This window comes from Otolemur garnettii, unplaced genomic scaffold, assembly GCF_000181295.1.
Source record: "Otolemur garnettii isolate 467f Iridium unplaced genomic scaffold, OtoGar3 scaffold00121, whole genome shotgun sequence".
Taxonomy (NCBI): domain Eukaryota; kingdom Metazoa; phylum Chordata; class Mammalia; order Primates; family Galagidae; genus Otolemur; species Otolemur garnettii.
In genome coordinates this window covers 702,162-722,404 of record NW_003852516.1, presented here as the reverse complement: position 1 = coordinate 722,404, position 20,243 = coordinate 702,162, and the positions used below count along the sequence as shown (strand labels likewise).

Below are 20,243 nucleotides of genomic sequence, written 5' to 3'. Positions count from 1 at the left end.
GACACCAGGCTTTCCAGCTAACCTGGATACAGAGAGGAATGGACAGCTCCGAGAACAAGGCCCTAAACCATCCGGCCAGGGAGAATGTCCCACACTTCCTTTCTGGTTTAGTTCACACAGCAAGGGCACAGGCCTCCTGGCCTGTGAGCTCCTTCCCACACTGAGAAGGGCTCCTTGTTTAAAACTTCTGTTTATGGGAACATTAAAATTGCATATGCTGAGTAAAGTGACCCCAGCAGATTTTGAAGCATAGTTAACAACTGAGAGGGTGCTTTTCCCCTCTGTGCTGAGCAGCAGGGTTGAACGCACAGAGCTCGGTGGATGATTAATATGCAGGGACAGATGGGGGTACACTTGAGACTGAAACAATTAGCGCCTGGATTTTTAAATATAAAACTGTTGGGTTTGTTTGGATAAACTCGGGATAAGGTAGAAATACTGATTTGTTCACTCTTGTTGCCAAACCCAAACCAATATTTACAAACCATTTTGCTGAACAAAGTCCGTTTCAGCTGACATCAGAGGCATATGCCACAAATTACAGAGAACTGTACTCACTAACCAGGAGTTGAATGCCTAGCTCTAGCTATATTTGTTTTATATAACAGGACAGCTGTATCCCATAAACATACATTAGCCACAGTTTTAAAGAAAGAAGATAAATATTTTAGAAGATAAATAATTTTAGAACCTGAGGAAATGTGGAATTTACTTAGAAAAAAATAAACCTCATGTGACCTTCCTTTGGTATTTCCTATGCCAATCTTATTTTTTGTGTCCTGTACAATTGCTGGGTGGAATCAGTGAAAGTACAAAGACAGACTCCATTTGTACCCTGCTGAATTGGTGTTTCCTGCACCCTAAGACTTAAAGCTGAAATGTGCGTGGCCCTCTCTTAATTACCAGTAGCCACATGCCAGAGAAGATAAGACCAATGAAATAGTTTTCAAAGAACTGGAAAAGGATAAACTTTCCTTCACTGAATATCCTAGAAGGCTAAACCATTCAAAGAGGATTTAATTATGGCCTGTAAAATGGAACTGTTTCCTTAAGCCTGCATGAGCCCACATGGTGACATGAAATAAACTTCTGAGCTCTGCAGAGAATTTCATTCGACTTCTTCATGGTAGAGGTGCTCCCCTTCCTTCCTTCCCTCCCCAAGCAACACAGGCCTTCTTTTTTTTTTTTTTGAGACAGAGTCTCACTATGTTGCCCCAGGTAGACACTGTAGCATCACAGCTCACAGCAACCTCAAACTCTTGGGCTTAAGTGATTCTCTTGCCTGCCTCCCAAGTAGCTGAGACTACAGGCGCCCACCACAACGCCTGGCTATTTTTTTCTGCAGTTGTTGAGCTGGCCAGGGCCGGGTTCAGACCCACCACACTCAGTGTATGTGGATGGCACCGTAACCACTGTGCTATGGGCGCCGAGCCCACAGACCTTCTTTCTAGAGAACTCCCCATTAACTGGAGAAATTCACTCTTTAGCTTCAGGTTAACTACTTCTAAGGGGTAGCTTCTGCACAAGACACCACAGGACTAAAGATTATTCTTTAAAACATTTCCAACTGTGTTCATGATGACACTTTCTGGAATTTCTACACAGTTCATAATGCCCTAAAAGTCATTTCTGTGTAGCCCTGTTTTCTTTTAAAGAACTTGATGCTAATATAAAATAGTAAGGTTGAGTCAAGCCTAACTTCTGTATACCTGTGTTATTGGTGTTTGCGTCAGTAGCATAGAAAATGTGTGTATGTGTGTGTGTGTGTGTGTGTGTGCATGCGTGTATCCAGATACTAATAAATACATATGGGTATATGTAAATGTATATACACAGACACACCAACATGTTCCAGAATACTGATTACCATTGGCCTGAAGAAAACCCAGCAGCAGGTTCCCGTGAGAATGCCCCACTAGTGTTCATGCATGTGAATTTTTTGTCCACAGATTCACAGTGTAAGGGGTAACCTGTGCTAAATTGGGTTTAACATGTGGTAAGGAGAGTGAGACATGAATATTAACTGCTGGAGTGTGTAAAGCTTTGCAGCAAATAAAAATGTGCGACAATCATTATACATTCTGTCTACCATATGAGAGTACTGGGCTTGATGTTTTCCTCGTAATGAATCCTCCCAACCTCCGTATCTACAGAGAATCATCTCTGTTGACAGAGGAGGAAAGGGTTCAGAGGCTAGTGGCACAGCAGGTACATTGGGGTAGGAGCCTAGGTCCCTTGACTCCACTTCCATTATTATTCACTACAAATAGAGGATAATTAAAAGTCAAACCAAGCCAGCATGATAGGAACTGAACTGAAGGTAGAGTTTAAGGGATCATAAAGTCTGAATAGGAAACTCAAAGCCAGTAGAAATAGACCTGAGACTGGGAATAGCCAGGGGTTTGAGGATGTAGAGTGGAAGGCCTGCAGGAAGGGCAGGGATCGCGTTAGACTGAGATGCTGGCAGCCAGGAAGCGAAGTGCTGACGTGAGCAGCACAGGCCGCAGAGGACGCGGGGGTGTGAAGCATTCCACACTCCTCACACCAGCTGAGAGCGCTTCCAGGACCAGCACGCTCATCCATTTGAGACCATATTGTCACTGGCAAGCAAATACTGGATTACCAAACCCCAACAATAGCCCTGTGGAAAAACAGCTGGTCTAGTCACTAAAATTAGCCATATCTATCTTTAGTTTTGTGGGATATGCTTTCTTTCACAAGCACTCTTTTCATAAATGTCCTAGTTATCCCAAAACTTACCACCGTGATTAATAAAATGTAAGACAATAATACCAAGGGTAAAATTTTTCATCTTTGAATCTCGGTGAATTGCAAAATCAGTCATAAGCCGGAGAGAAAAAGCCATTATCCTCTCACTAACTCACTCTGTTTTCTCTTATCCTCTTCTTTGCTAATGACAAATAGTCTTTGCCTTTGACCTGCAGTTAAAACTTCCTTGACTTGCCCAGGGGTAGCCTTCTGAGAGAGCGCCATAAGCCAGCAGCTTCGCTTCTTCCTGCTGTGGAAATGGGTTCCTGTTTCAAAGTTGATTACTTCTGTTTGTAGGAAGGAAGGAAGCGCTTTGCTGCTGATGCCTCACACCCTCAACAATGCTGGATGGACGTGTGAACGTCAGAGATCACTGTATGAAGTGCTTCCCACAAGCAGGTATTGTGTCCAAAGCCCTCTATATGTTATCTCCCATGCAGGGTATCTCACAGTGCTTTAATAGGCCATCCATAGTTACACATCCAGTAAATAATCAGGCTGGGATCCGTTCCACAGACACACACCCAGGAGGGCCAAGCTCTTCCCTGTGGCTTGTTGCTTAGAACTGACTGTCTAGGGAAACCCCCATGCAACACCACAGACAGCAAAGCACACGCTCTTGACCCATTTCTCTTAGAACATGACTGTCTAGGGAGACCTCCATGCAACACCACAGACAGCAAAGCACACGCTCTTGACCCATTTCTCTCCTCCAGATGACCATGCGCTGATAATAAGAAAAGCCCAACAAGCAGAACATTCATGGCAAAGCCTCACAGCTACTATTTCTGAATGAAGCTCTCTAGTCCCACTTGAATGAGAAAGGTTTTTTAGGCAGAAGCTTATCCTGTGGTGCCAAATTTTGAGGGAAAAGAACCAGATTTTAAGGCCATTATTATTTGTTCCATCAAGTTTCAGTAAATTAATAATGGTAAAAACTCAGAATATAAAGAACTGAAAAAGGATAACCTTTATAGCCTTTTATTAGCTTATCATATCTGGTAGACCTTCATTGCATAAATTTGTAGGGAATGTGATAGGAAATACTTTCAAATGAAAAACTTATATATGAACTATCTGTAAACAGTTGAAGTTGTCTATTTATTCCAGGTTGAATTAGCCATTACCCCATGAAGACATGAGGTCAGGAAATAAAAAGGCCGTTTGAACTAATAGCCCCAACCTTTCCTCTCTGAGCAGAGACAAGTATTTTATAGAAACCTTGGAGCTGGATGTGGTAAGGACTATTCACCCCACTGTGAACTGTACCCATGGCAACTTGCCTCCAAGATGGTGCCACCCACCACGTACTCCAAGTTCTCTGCTTTTAACTATCCTTTCTACACCTATTTAAGACTCTGAATAATCAGGCCTCATAACCTTCACACAGAACATATATAATCAGGCCTCATAACCTTCACACAGAACATATATAAGATCTCTAGAGCCACCTGACTTTGCCACAAAACATTCTTTTCAGTCAATGCCTACGATTTCAGAGGACGTAACCAAAAAAAAAAAAAGTGGTTCAACCTGTGAAATAGATCCCAATCTCTAAAAGTGAGTCTTTTCAACTTCCTTTTACTCAGCACTGCACAAGGTTACTGCCAAAACTGCTGAACTGACACTGACACAGAGCCTGTGTTCCAAGTCCTCTGTACCCATGTCCATCTGATCCGCTCATGGCCAGGCTGAGGTTTATGTCTCTGTAGAACAACTTGCTGAGAAAACTCCCGCAAGGCCTGAGAGGTTTATTAAATCATTCTGATGAGCTTGTGAGCTTGTGCTGAGTAGACACACCGCATCCTGAGCCAAGCACTGACATGGCTCTGAAAAGTGCACTCTTCCTCCATCCATGTCTTTTGAATAAAGAAAATAAGACAGTGTTTCTATGAGAAAGCCTGGGACCTGTCAAATGCCTGCCTGGCTAACTGGATTCATCTACAGTCTCTCAACTTACCATTCTATCCAGTACTCCTTTTGCTCCCCAAGAGAAAGCATATGTAAATTACATTGGAAAGCACTTTGTAGTTTTAAGATACCTTTTTAATAAGTCATGAATTAAACAGGGAAGATACATTGTTTATCTTGTTTTACCAATACAGAGAATGAGATTTGTTCAAGTTTACTCAGGGACTAAAGCAAGAACCCAAACACAGGTCTTCACTCACTTAGGACAGGGCACCTTCTACCCTAGTCCACCACCTAGCAAGGCAGTGAAGCCTGGAGGCCAAGAGTGTGGCACCTGCACTCATGCTGATTAGGTAAAAATATGGGTTCCACCACTTGCTGCTGTGAGTTTGCACAAGTTTCTCAGCACTGTGCCTGAATTCCCTCACCTATGAAATGTGGATAAGAGGAGCTACAACGTGATCACAGAGAGGATTACTTGAGTAAATACATCTTGAATATTTTGAAGTGTCCAATACATTATAATCCTTCCACCATTACTGTGAAAATCAAATGTATTTGTTTAAGTGAAAATATAGTAGAAGTTTGGTAAGACGACCCCCCATGGGACTTGATACTGGTCAACCTACAGAGGTGGTCAACATAAGGAACTAGGCCTATTGTACACTGAACATGTGTGATGCCTGTCCAGTCTATGCAAATTGGGTAAACTTAAGGAGGTGGTCAGTATAAGGAGGTGGGCATCTCCAGAGGTTCTACTGTACTGATGAAGACTAGCACAAAGCAGCTGATCAACTATTAGTTAAATGAATAAACCAGTAAATAAGTGGTTAGAAAGAACCACACCAATGGCCATCAATATTAGTCTAATATTCATGTGGAATCTAGGCAGGAAATTAGTCATGGGGAGAAAGTGAAATTTTCTAGGCAACATGGAAAAGAGGGCCCATTGAAAAAGGAGGATGTCCCTGTCATGTCTTTCCCATAAGCACCTGCCAACCTTGAAAGCGGATTCATTCATTCATATTCAAGCCAAAGAGGCGTCACAGAGCAGCATCTCAACAAGAGGTGACAGTGATTCCACGCACCCCTCTACCTTCCTCTCACTGGCTTCCCTACTCAACGCCAGGGATGTCTCTGCCGCAAAGGTTCCACCTAAGCCGATGACAATTACCTTAGCCTTGCAGAGTACAAATTGACTGTTTCAACAGGAAAGAAAATAGAGTCTCCTTGTAGCTTATTTGAGGGAAAATCCACTGTCTACATGATCACAAGGAAAACTACTATGAAAAACACTTAATAAACTGCAAAGTTGCCATGTAACTGAAAGGTACCATTTTATCTCCTTGGGAGGTACAAACAGCCCCAAAACGCAGGTACTTTGGTTTAGAATTTATAAATCAAAGTTAAAACTAAATAAGCTCTACTGAAGGACCTACACAGGATATGAACTTAGTCCCAGAGTTCAGTTTCTGATGAAATAGCCTGCAGCTCTTGCTCATGGACAGAGCTACTTGGAGCCAGAATACAAACAATTTTACTTTTCGGTTATGCAGAATCTATTGTTATAACATCCACGACCATGATAAGAACAAATAGAGGAAACTAATAATCATGAATGAAGTGCGGTTCTTCTGCCTACCAAGTGACCAGCAGTACAAACCTTCAAGTCTCTTTGATGCCAAGGGCAGCCATTTGAAGGATAAAAAGCCTCAGAAGGTTGGTCTGATTGCAACATCTCATCACCAGCTGAGCCTCCACAATGGTTTATAATTTACTTGGTAAAAACAGATAGTCAAACATTGGTCACGTCCCCTGAAAGGCATCCAGGAAGCTGTCCTTGCTTATTGCACTGCACATAGCTGGGGAAGTTATGTAGCAGTACTGTGATCCCTTATGAAATAGCTGCCCTCCAGAACTTCAGAAAAAACAGCGAGTCAGAACATAAGCATCAGGGCAGGAGAAGTAGTTCCCCTTGAAAAACCGAACAGGTGCCAATTTGAAAATGAAACCCAAATGTACATGTTATAAGTGCTCTTAGGAACAACTGTCCATACAGAAGAAAATTTGTTCTCAAAGTCATCTTATGAAATTACTGAGAAATATAAAGCATATCAGCCTCAATGTTTTCTAATGATTCTGATCATGCGGAACACTCCTCATATTGAAGGTGGACTTCCTTTTCAATCACAGTTTTCTTACACATAAAAAGCATAGATTACATTATTAGGGTTTGCCAAATTGCCCATAATAATCTCCACAAGTTCAAGAGGCTCAAACACTCATGGCCAGGGGATTGTCACTGTGACCTAAGACACCACATATTATGCGTAGAAATAATATGGAGATAGCTCTGGGGCTCTGATATTTTTCAGATGCAGGAAGAGGTTTCTTCGCCATTCAATGCTCAATTTTAAAGTGTTTGCAACCAGTGGGCATCCAACTGCCATACCTAGAAGGAACCACAGAAATTATTACTTGAATCCTCTCCTTTTATACCAGGTAACAGAGGCCCAAAGAAGTTAACCACTTTGTTCAAATTTTCTGGAAATGAGGCGTGCGACACTCAAGCTTCTCCAGCCCCGTTAGGTTGATCTGATCATACAGAAAAAAACAAAAGCAAACATGGATTCCTAGAAAAAGTAATTTTTCTTTGTCCCTCTTCATTCCAGACCCCACGTTTCCTATAAAGACAGCCTGTTTCCCTCAATTCAGCTCTGTCCCAGCAGGGTTCTCTCCCAGGAAGTGCACACACAGTGTTCACAGCCAAGGCCCAAAGCTGTGGCTTCTGCAGCCTCTGCTTTCTCTCCTCCATTCCCACAGGACACCAACCCTTCCTTGGTCCTTCATGACCATGAGTATAAGCAGTATATAGATAAAGCTGGTTTTGCTTAAAAGGCCGAATTTCTGCTCATTGGCTTATGACTGGTTTGGCCATAGGAATAAGTCCCGTATGTTCTGTAATCTGTCTTTTTTTAATTTCCTTTCCACATGAGTGTCAGTGGCCATCTTGCAGTGCTCCCTGCTGAGCGTGTGAGTGTCAGGGGGTGGGGTCACATGTGCGTGTTTTGTTTAGAAAGGAGGACTGGGATCTCCCTTACCTTCCCTTCTAATGGCAATTCAGCAACTTGAGGATTCAGTTTATAAACTGAGCTCCATACGCAGACGGCTGGTTATTTCTTCACATCTAACACTGCTTCATCTCCCAATGGCTCTGAATGTGGTTCAAACTAACATCATGAGCAAGAAAGAAAACTATCCCTCTGCGCTTTGACCTTATGTGGTTAAGCAAAGAGTCCATGACTGCAAACCAACGGGCAAAACTACTTCCTAACAACACAAGTGAAGTAAGAAAAGGGCTGTTTAATGTTTAAAGAGTCACTACAGTATGGCATTCTTCCCGACTTATCACACCTATGTAAACAGCATCGGAGGGGAAAAAACAATTTTAAAATCCAAAGACTATCTTATTCCATTTGGGCATCAAAATATTTAAGCGCTTTCATTGAATGCTGTGCATAAGGAAATGGTTTACCTTCCAGCATTTTCTGCAGACTGTTCCTCATCACATGGATGTTCTCTATCCCGATAAACTGAAACTTGATATTGGAATAATTGTCTTCATTCTCATAGCCTTTCCCTGCAGCACGGTTTGCCATTGCATTAAGCTGCAGTGGTCAGCAAAACAGAACAACCATCAGTTACATTCAGGACATGAAACAACTGAAACACTTCATGGACACCATAAAAACGTTCAAAATGATGTGCAGACACATAGGAACCCTTCGGTCGGTCAGGGAACACGGTACCGAGCTGAGTAGGGTCAAGCACTTGTGCTGTGCTTATCCTCGACAGCGTGAATTTGTTGGTGTGGCTGGCATCTTCCTAGCTCAGAGGCATCCCATAGGTAAACCCCTCTGGAGATGCCTCTTGCAGGTCCCTGTCAGAAGTGCCACACTGGATGGCACCGTGGTCTGTGACAGAGCCACGTTTGCCCCAATTTACTACCACATATCGCAAGCTGCAGGTTCGCAGAAGAGTTATCACAGGCACATCTGTCAATAGGAGGCTCTACAAGTCACAGTACTGTACCTTTCATTAGGATACCGCCAATAAACGTGTTCTCAAATAGGGATGGCTGTGTCATTCTAATTTGTCCACAAGGGTTTCTCCTCCCCCTCCGCTTACCCAAATAAACCTTGAGCAGGAACTGTAGATGCTTAGTCTCCTCCAGCCTCCTTATTTAAATCTAGAGACTTATTCAGTGAGCTTTGGACTGTTTTCATTTTCATAGTTTTGCATACAAAAAGTTGGCACCTCCTAGTGCAAACTGAGTTACATGATAATGGACTTGAAGAAATTTATTAAACTCAAACTCTGCCCTTGCCCTGTGTAGCTAAAATCAAGGGGATAAGTCTACTTTAGTTGGGAAATGCATAGGTTTTTAGAATGAATAAATCATTGCTGATACTCTGATCTTGCTGTTTTACTAAGTAGGCCATCACATCCTAGAAACAGTATCCACTGACCATTCTCTTCTGCCCACAAAGGTCAGCAGAGATCTCCCAGGCAGAGACCCTATGCCAGGACTCACCACCAGAAAAAATACCCACTTTTAAGAGCACAATACAAAGCAGTACTTTTCAAAAAGCTAAGTTAAAAGAGCTGAGTTAAGTTAAAAACACACATTTTCTTTGTCCCAGATTCTCTTACTTCTGAGCATCTGACAAAATTAAAAGTACCAGCACATAAAAACAGACATTTGAGAATATTTATTACAATAGTTTTTCAAAACCCATGAATATCTCAATAGGGCAATGGCAGGATAAATTATAGTTTATTCATGCCCTGGACTACTACGAGACACCACGGAGAAGGGCACCGATCCTTCAGTATATATATATACCTATGCTCCCCAACTTACAATGGGGTCGTGTCCCAAATAGACCCATCGTAAATCGAAAACAGCCTAAGTTGAAAATGCGTGGCTGCCTGAGACCTGTGCTGGCTCCTGCTTCCCAGCATGGCAAGAGAGATGCAGTTTCTACCAAATGTGTATCACTTTAATGCCATTATAAAGTCAAAAAATTGTGAGCTGGGGACCCTCTGTATACAGACTTGGAATTGGCCCATGATGCGTTCAGTGAAAAGAGCAAGTTGTGCAAAATTCATACGTTCGTCCACTTTTTGTAAAACAAACAGACTTACAGGAATGCATTCTTACCAAGCAGAATCAAATGTATGGAAGAAGATAGTAATCTGGCAGCAGCTACAGCAGAAAGACAGAGGGTGGCAAGGGGCACAGGAACACCACCCATACCTGGCACCTCTTCACTATTACAAAGTGAAAGTTTACAAAGTTTACAATTTGAATAATAGGAATAAAATGTATTAGAAGGGAAAAATAAAATGGCAGAGGGCAAGACGTTGCCATAGGGGCTCAGGTGGGCAGCCACCTCACATGTCTGTAGCAGTCCTGCTCCACAACTTAACTCAGTGACATCAGAGTATAATCGTCTTACCACAACAAATAAGTAAACGAGGTGATGGATGTGTTCATCACTTCAATGTAAGCTCCCATTGTATATCATATCAGTGCACTGAACCCCATAAATGCATCAATGTTCACAGTTATGATTTAATAATTAAAAAAAAAAAAGCAACACACCTTCTCCAAGTCAGCATGTACTTCACATAGTGAGCAGAAGGTGGCGATATTTAATCTACCATCCAAAGTGTAGTTGCTCACAATTTCTACCTACTTTACAGAATCTAGCATGATAATGTGAAAAAAGCTGAACCCTCAAAGCAGGAAATGTGGTTTTACAATTAACAAAAATTCAAGATGTTATTTTGGACAGTAGACAGATAGATAAAAAGATATAGCATTCTTGGGCGGTGCCTGTGGCTCAAAGGAGTAGGGCGCTGACCCTATATGCTGGAGTTGGTGGGTTCAAGCCCAGCTCTGACCAAAAACTGCAAAAACTGCAAAAAAAAAAAAATAATAATTCACTATTAGTAAATCAAATTTGGTCCTCTGTCTTTTTGGTTGAGAACTCCATGTCATTTTAGCTCCTAAAAATTCTCAAGGAGGTAAAGCTCTACAGGTAGGTGCATTCCAGTTTCAATTTATGTTTCAGAAACACAACAGACACATGAAAAGCAAGGCTGCAAGATCACTTTGCTGTTTGATCATCTAGCCATCTCTGGGTGCGGATCAAGTTCATAAGTGAAAGAAGAAGAACTCTGGAATTTCCCAATAAACACTCAGTGGTCACCCACTGCATACCAAGCAATGAACAAAAGAAAAAGATGACTGGGAAGCTGTTCTTGTCATCTTCAGTTTATAATTGAGTGTGGGAAGGAAAGTGTGTGGTGCCAGAGGCCACAGTCAATCCCCCCAGGACTGGGTAGGAGCTGAGTGAACAGTGGAGATAGTGGCCATGGCAGGAGCTGGACTCTAGAGAAGGCCATCTGGCTGGGGATCGGGTGTAACATCCCATGAGAGAGTGGAAACTTGAACTGGACCTTAACACAATCTGCAAGGATATGCAGGGGCATTCTAGACAAAGCAGGGTGGAGGCACAAGATCAAAGGCACCGGCTGGTGCCCATGAGCCTTCCAAGTTCAGATGTGGCTGTAATAGCAAGAGAAGAGGCCAGAAGGCACTTCAAGTCTTCAAACAAGTTTAATTAAGACATTTAAGTCATGCACGGTGGCTCACACCTGTAAACCTAGCACTCTGAGAGGCTGAGGCAGGTGGACTGCTTGACCTCAGGAGTTCGAGACCAGCCCAAACAAAGAGTGAGACTCCCATCTCTACTAAAAATAGAAAAACTAACCAGGTGTCGTGGCAGGTGCATGTAGTCCCAGCTAATCAAGAGGTTGAGCAAGAGGATCACTTGAGCCCAAGAGTTTGAGGATGCTGTGAGCTATGACACCGTGGCACTCTACCTAGGGTGACAGAGAAACTGTCAGGAAACAAGGAAGGAGGGAAGGAAGGAGAGAGGGAGGGAGGGAGGAAATAAAGGATTTTAAGCAAGTTCAACTGAAAAAACCAAAGCTGACTTTGTGTCCACAACAGAGAAGGTCCTTGGGAATGGGGACAGAGTGGAGACAGGCAGGCTTTTAAAAACTCAGCACTAAATGAGAGGAGAGGCAGAGAGCACAAGCTCCATGAGGGGCCGTGTGGGTCTCATTAAGGGCCACGGCCAGCTGGCACGGAACTCCATGAAGACTGACTGGCTGAGCAAGCCCAGAAACATGGGAATGACGATGAAGTAAGAGGTGATCAGGCCAGGGCTGTGAGGAAATAGCTTCAGATTCTCCCCCAACCCTAAATCAACCACACATACGAAAACCCTGTCAGTGCTCATTTTGGAATCAAGTTAAAGGTCAGCCAAGTCACTTCCTTCATCTTGGAGTCTCACATTTTAGCAGCTACATTTTACGCCTGATCTGACATGGTTGGGAAGTGACAGTGAAAGTCGATCCTGGCAGGAGGAGGACTGGACTGTATCCTTTTGATGAGAGCACAAGGGTCCTTTTCCCTCTCACCATGTGTAACGCCTTAAATGCAGACCCTTTGTTTGGGGCACCAACAAGCAACTATGAGATGATTTGATTTCCTGCCACAACTTTCTCTAACTATGCTAGTCAAAATCCTCCTTTCCCATGCCCTAAGGACATGTTGGCAGATTTAGTACTTTTAGAATTACTCAGATAGAAAATCTCCATCCAGTTTGACTTCAAATTCTAATCCCAGGTGTGATGTGAAATTCCCTCTTTCCTCCACTACACGCTATTCAGATTGGTGTGGGGTTTGCACTGTGGCTCCCTCCCTCCCTGGTTTCTTCTAGACCCATCTGCGTATTGTGGGAGGGATGGAGAAAGGACCAGAGAAGAGGTCCATTGCTCTTTGCAAAGCCAGACGAGGCTGCAATTCTATCTTCATTGGTTGTTACCACCTTTCTGGTTGATACCAATAGACCATCACTTCCCTGTGTATCATAAATGCCCAGATGGTGCATCTCCCAAGGCATGTGTGTGTGTGTTCTTAGAGGTGGAGAGCACACATTTCACTGACATGGGAGCTCCGCTTGGCTTGAGAGTATTCCACGCCCCTCAGCTTTCCCTGCCACACACCTGACAGTCATGTGCAGCTGGGGATCAACTTCCTTCCTCACGACCACTTGACCCACAGGAAATTTCTCCATCCTTGTCCTGTCAATGCCAACTGTTCCACAAGCCAGCGTATGTGCAATTTCAACTAGAAAGTGAGGTCCTGGCTTCCCCTCTTTGAAGGATTCCCAATCTTCACCACTGAGTTTCTTAGATGCCCTTTCATGGGACTCTGCCCGTAGAAGCCACCTAATCACCAAGCTCAGAGAAATGGGAAAACATTCCACATGACATCCTGTTACACAACCAAAAACTCACTGAGGTGGTGAAATCAGAGGGCATAACCAGAGCAGTCTCTGGAGAAGGAGCAAGGACAAAGGGCTGAGCGTCACCGAGGCAGGGGCCCGTCTCAACCTCACCCCTTGTCTTCATGGCTCAACAACTCCTGCAAAGCTGCCTGTGTCCACAGCACAGCTGGGAGCCCTTCTTGCTCCTCTGGCCCTGGCCTGACTTTGCATGAGCTCATGGTGGGCTGTCCAGTTTACTGGGGGTGCATTCAGAGGGGACAACCTTCCTGGGCCTCAGCGGCTCCACTAGAGAGTTTTTGTCCACAGCGGGGGGAAAAAATTATGGTGAAGTGGAAAGAGCCTGGGCTTGGGAGTCTGATAAGCCTGGATTGACTCTGGGCTCTGCCCTGCGCTATGTGACCTCGGGTGAATTACTTAGCCTCTTTAAATGTAATCCCTTACCTATGAAAAGGAAAAAAAAAACTCCTAATTTGCAGGATTCTTATAGGAATTAAATGAGAAGGTGACTGGCATTTTTATAAGCTAAGCAAAGTCCCAGAACAAATGAATGATAAAGTCACGGACAAGGGTACAATGAAATGAGATAGCCTTCGTTTTGTAATTCAGCAGACACTGCGTCAGCACCTTTTCCTATTTTCTCAATGCACCAAACTCTCGCAGGGATATATAACCGCAAGGGCATTATTTTTGCAGTGGATTTTCAATACATGCTTGAGGACCTCCCAATCATCTCAGGTCAACAGAGATCCAGAAAGCTTTCATCTGAACAGGTGGCTCAGGAAGCTCTTACGTGGATCTAGTGTCGCTCAACAGACAACAACTTCCCAGGCCACCTCCTGACCCTTTTTCTTTAAAATTAAACCTGGGAGCAAACCTGAGAAGTGCCCAGTCACCACCATCCACACGTTCTATGGCAAACATCAACTCCATCTCCTGGCTACTCCCAAGGAGAACTATCACGCTCCGGAACAAAAATCAACAGACATAATCTTTAAAAGAATGAAAGCTCTAAGCAAACAGTTTAAAACCCACATGAAGTGCATGTGTGTGGATAAACATGGGAAGAGGGCATGGTGTGTACGAGACCTCAATTTTCTTTAATGGATCAGCATCAAACTTCTTATCTCTGAGAGTAAACACGCTTAGTGCTAAATATACACTTCGGATCAAATCCTCTGGATTAATTCATTTTAAATCTGGAATATGCCTGGCTCTAAGCTGGTGCATTTCCTAGAAGGTTTACATAACATGGTACAAACATGGATCATTGGCCTTTAAATTAGTAGACCAATCTGTCTGCCTTATCCACATCTGGAAAAAACATGATAGGAAAGAGCTCCCCAGTCACCACTCAGTAAGCCCTGGCCTTTTCTTCCTTTTCTTTTCCTGCCGTGTCTTCAGTGCATCTGTCTAAGAAGCAGGCATTCATTCAATCACCTATAACTGTCAGGAAATTCAACTCCACCTTGCATAGGTACGAAGAAGATGAAGACAGGTGGCCGGTGTCAGAAGGAAGGGTTAAAGCAGGAGGAAGGGTTAAAGTGTGACCAGCCAGAGGAAAAGCACAAATTAAAAGAGAATAGTAAAAATCAGGGATTTTCTGGCATCTTTCAAGTGAAAAATCTTCAAGCAGAGAAGCTCATTTTTCTCCCAATTTGAAGCTTTTACTTGAGTCTTGTGCTCTGAAAATGTACTTACGAGGAAGGGACCCTTTACCTCTAATCCACTGGAACGTGAATGTGACCTAACTGTCATGCACATATCTATGTCATCCTCCATCTCCAGAACTGATCTGCGTACTCAGGTGTGAAGTAGAGGGGACTGTTCTGAGGTCACGGGTATGGGGTGGGGGGGTACTGATCTCACACCAGGAGAACATCACAGGGATCCGGGGTGTGAATCACTGTATTTGGTGACATGAAGCTCAGCAAAAATTACCAGGGTATACCTATCCAGAGGACAGTATCTAATCTCATCATTTGTCCTATCACCAATGAATATAGACCATGTCCATGAGGACCTATTCTTAAGTGACTTGAGCTACTAGTACTATCTCCTCCCTATTGTAATGCTTATTCCTTACATTCTTTTTTAAGTAACTTCACTGACACACAGTTCACATGTCATATAATTTGCTCACTTACAGCGTACACGTCACTAGTCGAGTATATTCACAGAGTTGTGCAACCAATTTTAGAGAACACTTCCATCACCCCAAAGAGGAATCATCTACCAATTAGCAGTCATTTCACCATTTCTTCCTATCCCTTCAGCCCTAGGAACCATCAATCTACTTTCTGTTGCTATGAATTTCTCTATTCTGGACATTTCATATAAATGGGATCATATAACATGCATGGGTTCCTTTGTGACAGACTTCTTCCACTTAACATTCATAAGGTTCATTTATGGTGTAGTATGTATCAATATTTTATCCCTTTTTATATTCCATTGAATGGATATACCACATTTTGTAGAGTCATCTTCAGCTGATGAGCTGATGAACTTCTGGTTATCTGCACTTTGGGAATATTATTAATAACAAACATATATGCAACTTTTTCTGTGGATATGTTTTCGTTTTTCTTACTTACACTTGTGTACCATGGAACTTCTGGGTGATACCATAACTCTGTGTTTCACATTTAAGCTCCTTATGCTCTTTTAAAATTTTTGTGATGGAAACAATTTCAAATTGTAATTTAGAATGTAAAAAGTTTTCTGCAAACCAACCTCTCACCCCCCCGCCAGGAAAACCATGTGAATGGTTTGGTGTCCGTTCCCCCCAATTTTTATTCAGTATTATTACAACATACGTAGTTTCTGCAGCCCCCTCCTGCTGCTTTGGTCTCCTTTCCATACTATAGGGACGCACAGAGCTGTGTGTATGTCCTTCTCATCAGTCATAGGTCCAGGGACATTTTCATGATTGGCTAGAAATTACAATGGCAGATATGTGGAATAAAGGACATTTCATTCTGTCCTATGTAGTCCAGGTACTTGTGGGTGATTATTTCCATGTATTCACCATTACATCCCTCTGGGAGCTCCATTAGTGGACTTGAAAGAATTAAGTCTAAGTAGCTGAACTGGAAATTTTATTGGACCCAACACTGATTCTCCTTTTAAAAAAAAATGTAGGCTCAGTGCCTGTAGCTCAAGTGGCTAAGGCGCCAGCCACATACACCAGAGCTGGGGGGTTCAAATTCAGCCCGGGCCTGCCAAACAACAATGATGGCTGCAACCAAAAAATAGCTGGGTGTTGTGGCAGGTGCCTGGAGTCCCAGCTACTTGGGAGGCTAAGGCAAGAGAATCACTTAAGCCCAGCAGTTGAAGGTTGATGTGAGCTGTGACGCCACAGCACTCTACCGAGGGTGGCAGCTTGAGGCTCGGTCTCAAAAAAAAAAACAAAAAATGTAAAGCAGAATGGGAGATAAGTATAAAATCAACTTGGCATGCCCCTCGATGACTAAATCTGTTACCTTCTATTGTTGTTTTATTAAATTAGAAAATTAATACATTAGTACATGTATAATTATAAAATAACATTTTTCTAATGATAGTTATATAGAAAGTTCTCCTCCTACCCTTTCCTTTCTCCATGGACATCTTTTCTATACATTTTTACACACGTATAGTTTTTCAGATACAAAGACTGTACACTTTTTTGGTAATGTTTTTTGATTTAGCATTACCATTTATAAATCTTTCTAAGTCATAGGGATAGATCACCATAAGCTGAATTTGAAAAAGTACCTCCCAAGAATTGAACTAGTAAACTTCATATTATCAGAGCAGAAAGGGTTGCTTTAGAAACAAATTAAATAATAATTTTGTGATTAGGAGAGCAACCTCCAGAGTTAAACCACACTCATTTTTTGTGCAACACTCTGCACCCAGCACAGCGCCAGGAGCAGGGGAAATAGAAAATGTACCTGAGAGAGTCAGAGGCTTCGGGAGGAGGTTGGCCCTCTGGGAACCAACACAGTAGGAGCTCGATGCTGACTGTGCCCAGAGGGGCAGCCCCTTTGCAGAGGAAACAACCAGAGCAAGGCATGGCGTCTGTTAGGCTTCATGACTTGGAAATGTGGACACTTACTTTAGGCCGAGTGTCTACGACATAAATGAAGTCGCTCCCTGGATTGGCTTTCCTGATGGCCTGGAGCATCTGCTCATCTTCCAAGCACCGGGCACTGAAACCGGACAGGGGCTGGCTGCTCCGGCAGATGGAAGCCTGGGGGGAAAGGTCACATCAACACAGCACCATAGCCCGTCACCTAGCCCATCTCTAGTAGGTACAGTACACAGGTGACTATACCTACTAGAGACGGGCTATGTGTACCTTCACAACACCGGGGCATTTACGCCCCACACTAGCTTATGAAAATATGATAATGCTTCCTGGAAATCAAGATTTGTTTATTTTTACCTTGGGTCAAAGAAACACAGTGGATGAGCAGTATAAAAAGTCTCCGTGCAAGATACGAGGAATGTATTAGGATGAATAGATAGGATATAAATCACAAAATTTAAAACCATTTAATAATCTACTTTCCTCTTCACTGGGGTATTGTATCATTTTCCTGATGAAAGTGGAAATGCAAAATAAATAACTGTTCTCCTAAAACGTAATACCATACAATTAATATAACAAGACTGGTAAAAAATATACATACATATTTTTTAATGCTTCTCATCTTTTTTTTTTTTTACTAGCTCATTTAAATACCAAAAACCAATTTTAATGCTAAATGGGAAGTTTTCACTGTGATGAAGACCCAGGTTCCCATCAAGATTGATTCATAAGGACAGCAGACACGCCCCTGTGCTGACTTGGGCATGTTCAGAAGCAAGGGTCTTCTTGGGAACCCATCTGCACGCGATCCTGCCAGACCCTGAGCCTGCGATTCTTACAGGGCGCACTGGACTGTCAGACAACAGGCAGAACAGCAAAAACAATTCCATGAGTTACGAACAGGTGAGTAGAGAGTCAACCTTGCAGCTATAAAACCAATGCTTTTGTAGCAAAGTATTTTTTACAGTTTGAGGCTTTATTTTGACATTTAAATTAAACACAAATAACCCAGTAACATTCATGAATCACTCAAAGCATCTACATCAGTGTTTTTTGATCTTTTTTATCTCACAGAGCACTTGAATCTATACACTTCCACGGCACACTTAGGTTGATCAAAAAAAGAGTTAAAAAAGAGAATATATTTGCTGTGCTTTGTACTTCTTTCAACAATAATTTAATTAATGATCTTTAAAAAGGTTGGTGGCACACAGGTAGAAAATCACTGCACTGCACTGACACCACAGCTCCACAGTGCAGGAGAACAAAGGCAGCTACAGTCAGGAAAGAAGGAAACCCTCTGGGCAAGCTGGGGAGGGGAAACTGCAGCTGGAAATACTGCGGGCTTCTATCCAGAGAGGGTACCCCAGCTCTGAGTCCAATCCCAGCCTAGCTGTGTTCAAAGTCCCACCCAGGACAACACAGCAACGCTGTGGATTTCCCCAACAAGCTCTGGGACTCCTCACTGGAGAAGCCAGGGATGGTTCTCAGTTCTAAAGACTGAGAACTGGAGACTGGCAGACACAACCGGGCAGCTGCAGGAGGTTCCCAGACCATCTGCAGTGGGGACGGGCAGTTACCCACAGGGTTTAAGGAAATCTGGGGCCTGCAGCCAGGTTCAGGACAGACGGCCAGGGCATGGGCCTGGGAAGCAGAGTCACTCCAGAGTCATTTTATTCATCAGCAGTGAGGAGGAGAAAAAGACCAGAGGGAATGAACATAAAGGGGGGATGGCAAATGAGGGTGAGGTCCAGGAGCAAGGCAGAGAGATGGCAGGGAGCAAAGAGAGTCAGGGAGTGAAAGGCGAGCTGTGTCCAGGGGAAGGGAAGCGAATGGCCACAGATCCATGGGGCTCCTGTTTCCTCTGATCTCTAAAGGGTGAAAGTCTGCCACCCCACTCTGAGGAATTCTGCCTCTAGAGAGAACAATTCTGATGGCTTTATATGGTACTTTATCTGGGTTTAAAAAGATTAGTTAAGGACAGCTGCCACCAGGCAATCTGTCAGGTTCCATCAGAAGGGTGAGATGGGGAAGAGAACAGAATTCCATGGTGCAGATATGTCTGAGAATGCACACACCTCAACGCACTGAGGGAAAGAGGCTGCAATGACGAAACAAGCAAGTTAGGGACGACAGCTACTTCTAATCACCTTTGGTTTGGAGCAGCTAGTTTTCAATAAGGGATTATGTCAGAACAGAGTTATACTAGGAAACGTGGTCATTTAGTTCAACCAGACACATGAAACAGACTGCCTTGGGACTTTGCAGTTACTTTTTCTTAATAGTTTATGGATGTTATTTCCAAACAAAATTCTTCATTGCCTCAGTGACTGGAACGTATGGTTTTCAATTTTGTACAGAACAGTAGGAAGTCCCTGAGTGTTTCTGCACAATCCTAGGCATGGCCTGGACAGTCAGATCCTTGCGTGAGTGTTACTATTACCTGGCAGCATTTCTTACTGATGTCGGCGGCCTGACAGCAGAGATTACTACATATAAACTCCTCACTGATAAACCTTCAGGGAGGGCCTCTCATTTGCAATGCTACGAGTAATTAAAATAGCCAGCATAGTCTGATCGCTTACTACATTTTTGAATGTTTATGTGGTAGGCTCTGTTATGAGAACTCTGTATGCTTTTATTTAATCTTCTCAATTATCATATATAGTAAGATCTATAATTTGTTTCATGTTATAGATGGTGAACAAGGCACAGAGAGGTTAAGTAACTTGCTCAGGGTCACATAGCCAGCAATTAAGGAAGCTAGAATTTGAATCCAGACAGAATATCTCCAGATCCTATATTAGTTATCATGAAATTCCATATCCCTGTTCCTGCCATCTTTCATTTTTTTAAAGGATATACTTATCTTCCTTCACCTCTACCCACTACTCAGTTCTGTGTAAGCTGAAATACATTTGGAGTTAAGTAATACAGGACAGTAATACAATACTTTCTTTCTCTATACCCCAATTCAGGGCTAGGAAGAAACTAGTGGTGTAACTAAAAATAAGATATAAATTATCCTCCCAATTAGCAGAACTTACATCTCTAAATGA

The 20,243-nt window shown here is 42.9% G+C and overlaps 1 protein-coding gene across 1 annotated transcript in view; it reads right to left on the bottom strand.

Moving 5' to 3' along the window:
* MTMR7 (myotubularin related protein 7) overlaps positions 1-20,243 on the bottom strand; it is a 91,712-nt gene that overhangs the window by 21,179 nt on the left and 50,290 nt on the right. Inside the window, exons 6-7 of the mRNA XM_003797648.3 lie at positions 17,209-17,343; positions 8,216-8,348 (exon numbers count right to left, since the gene is read on the bottom strand). Coding sequence (XP_003797696.1) covers positions 8,216-8,348; positions 17,209-17,343 — 268 coding nt within the window. The remainder of the gene's footprint in view (positions 1-8,215; positions 8,349-17,208; positions 17,344-20,243) is intronic.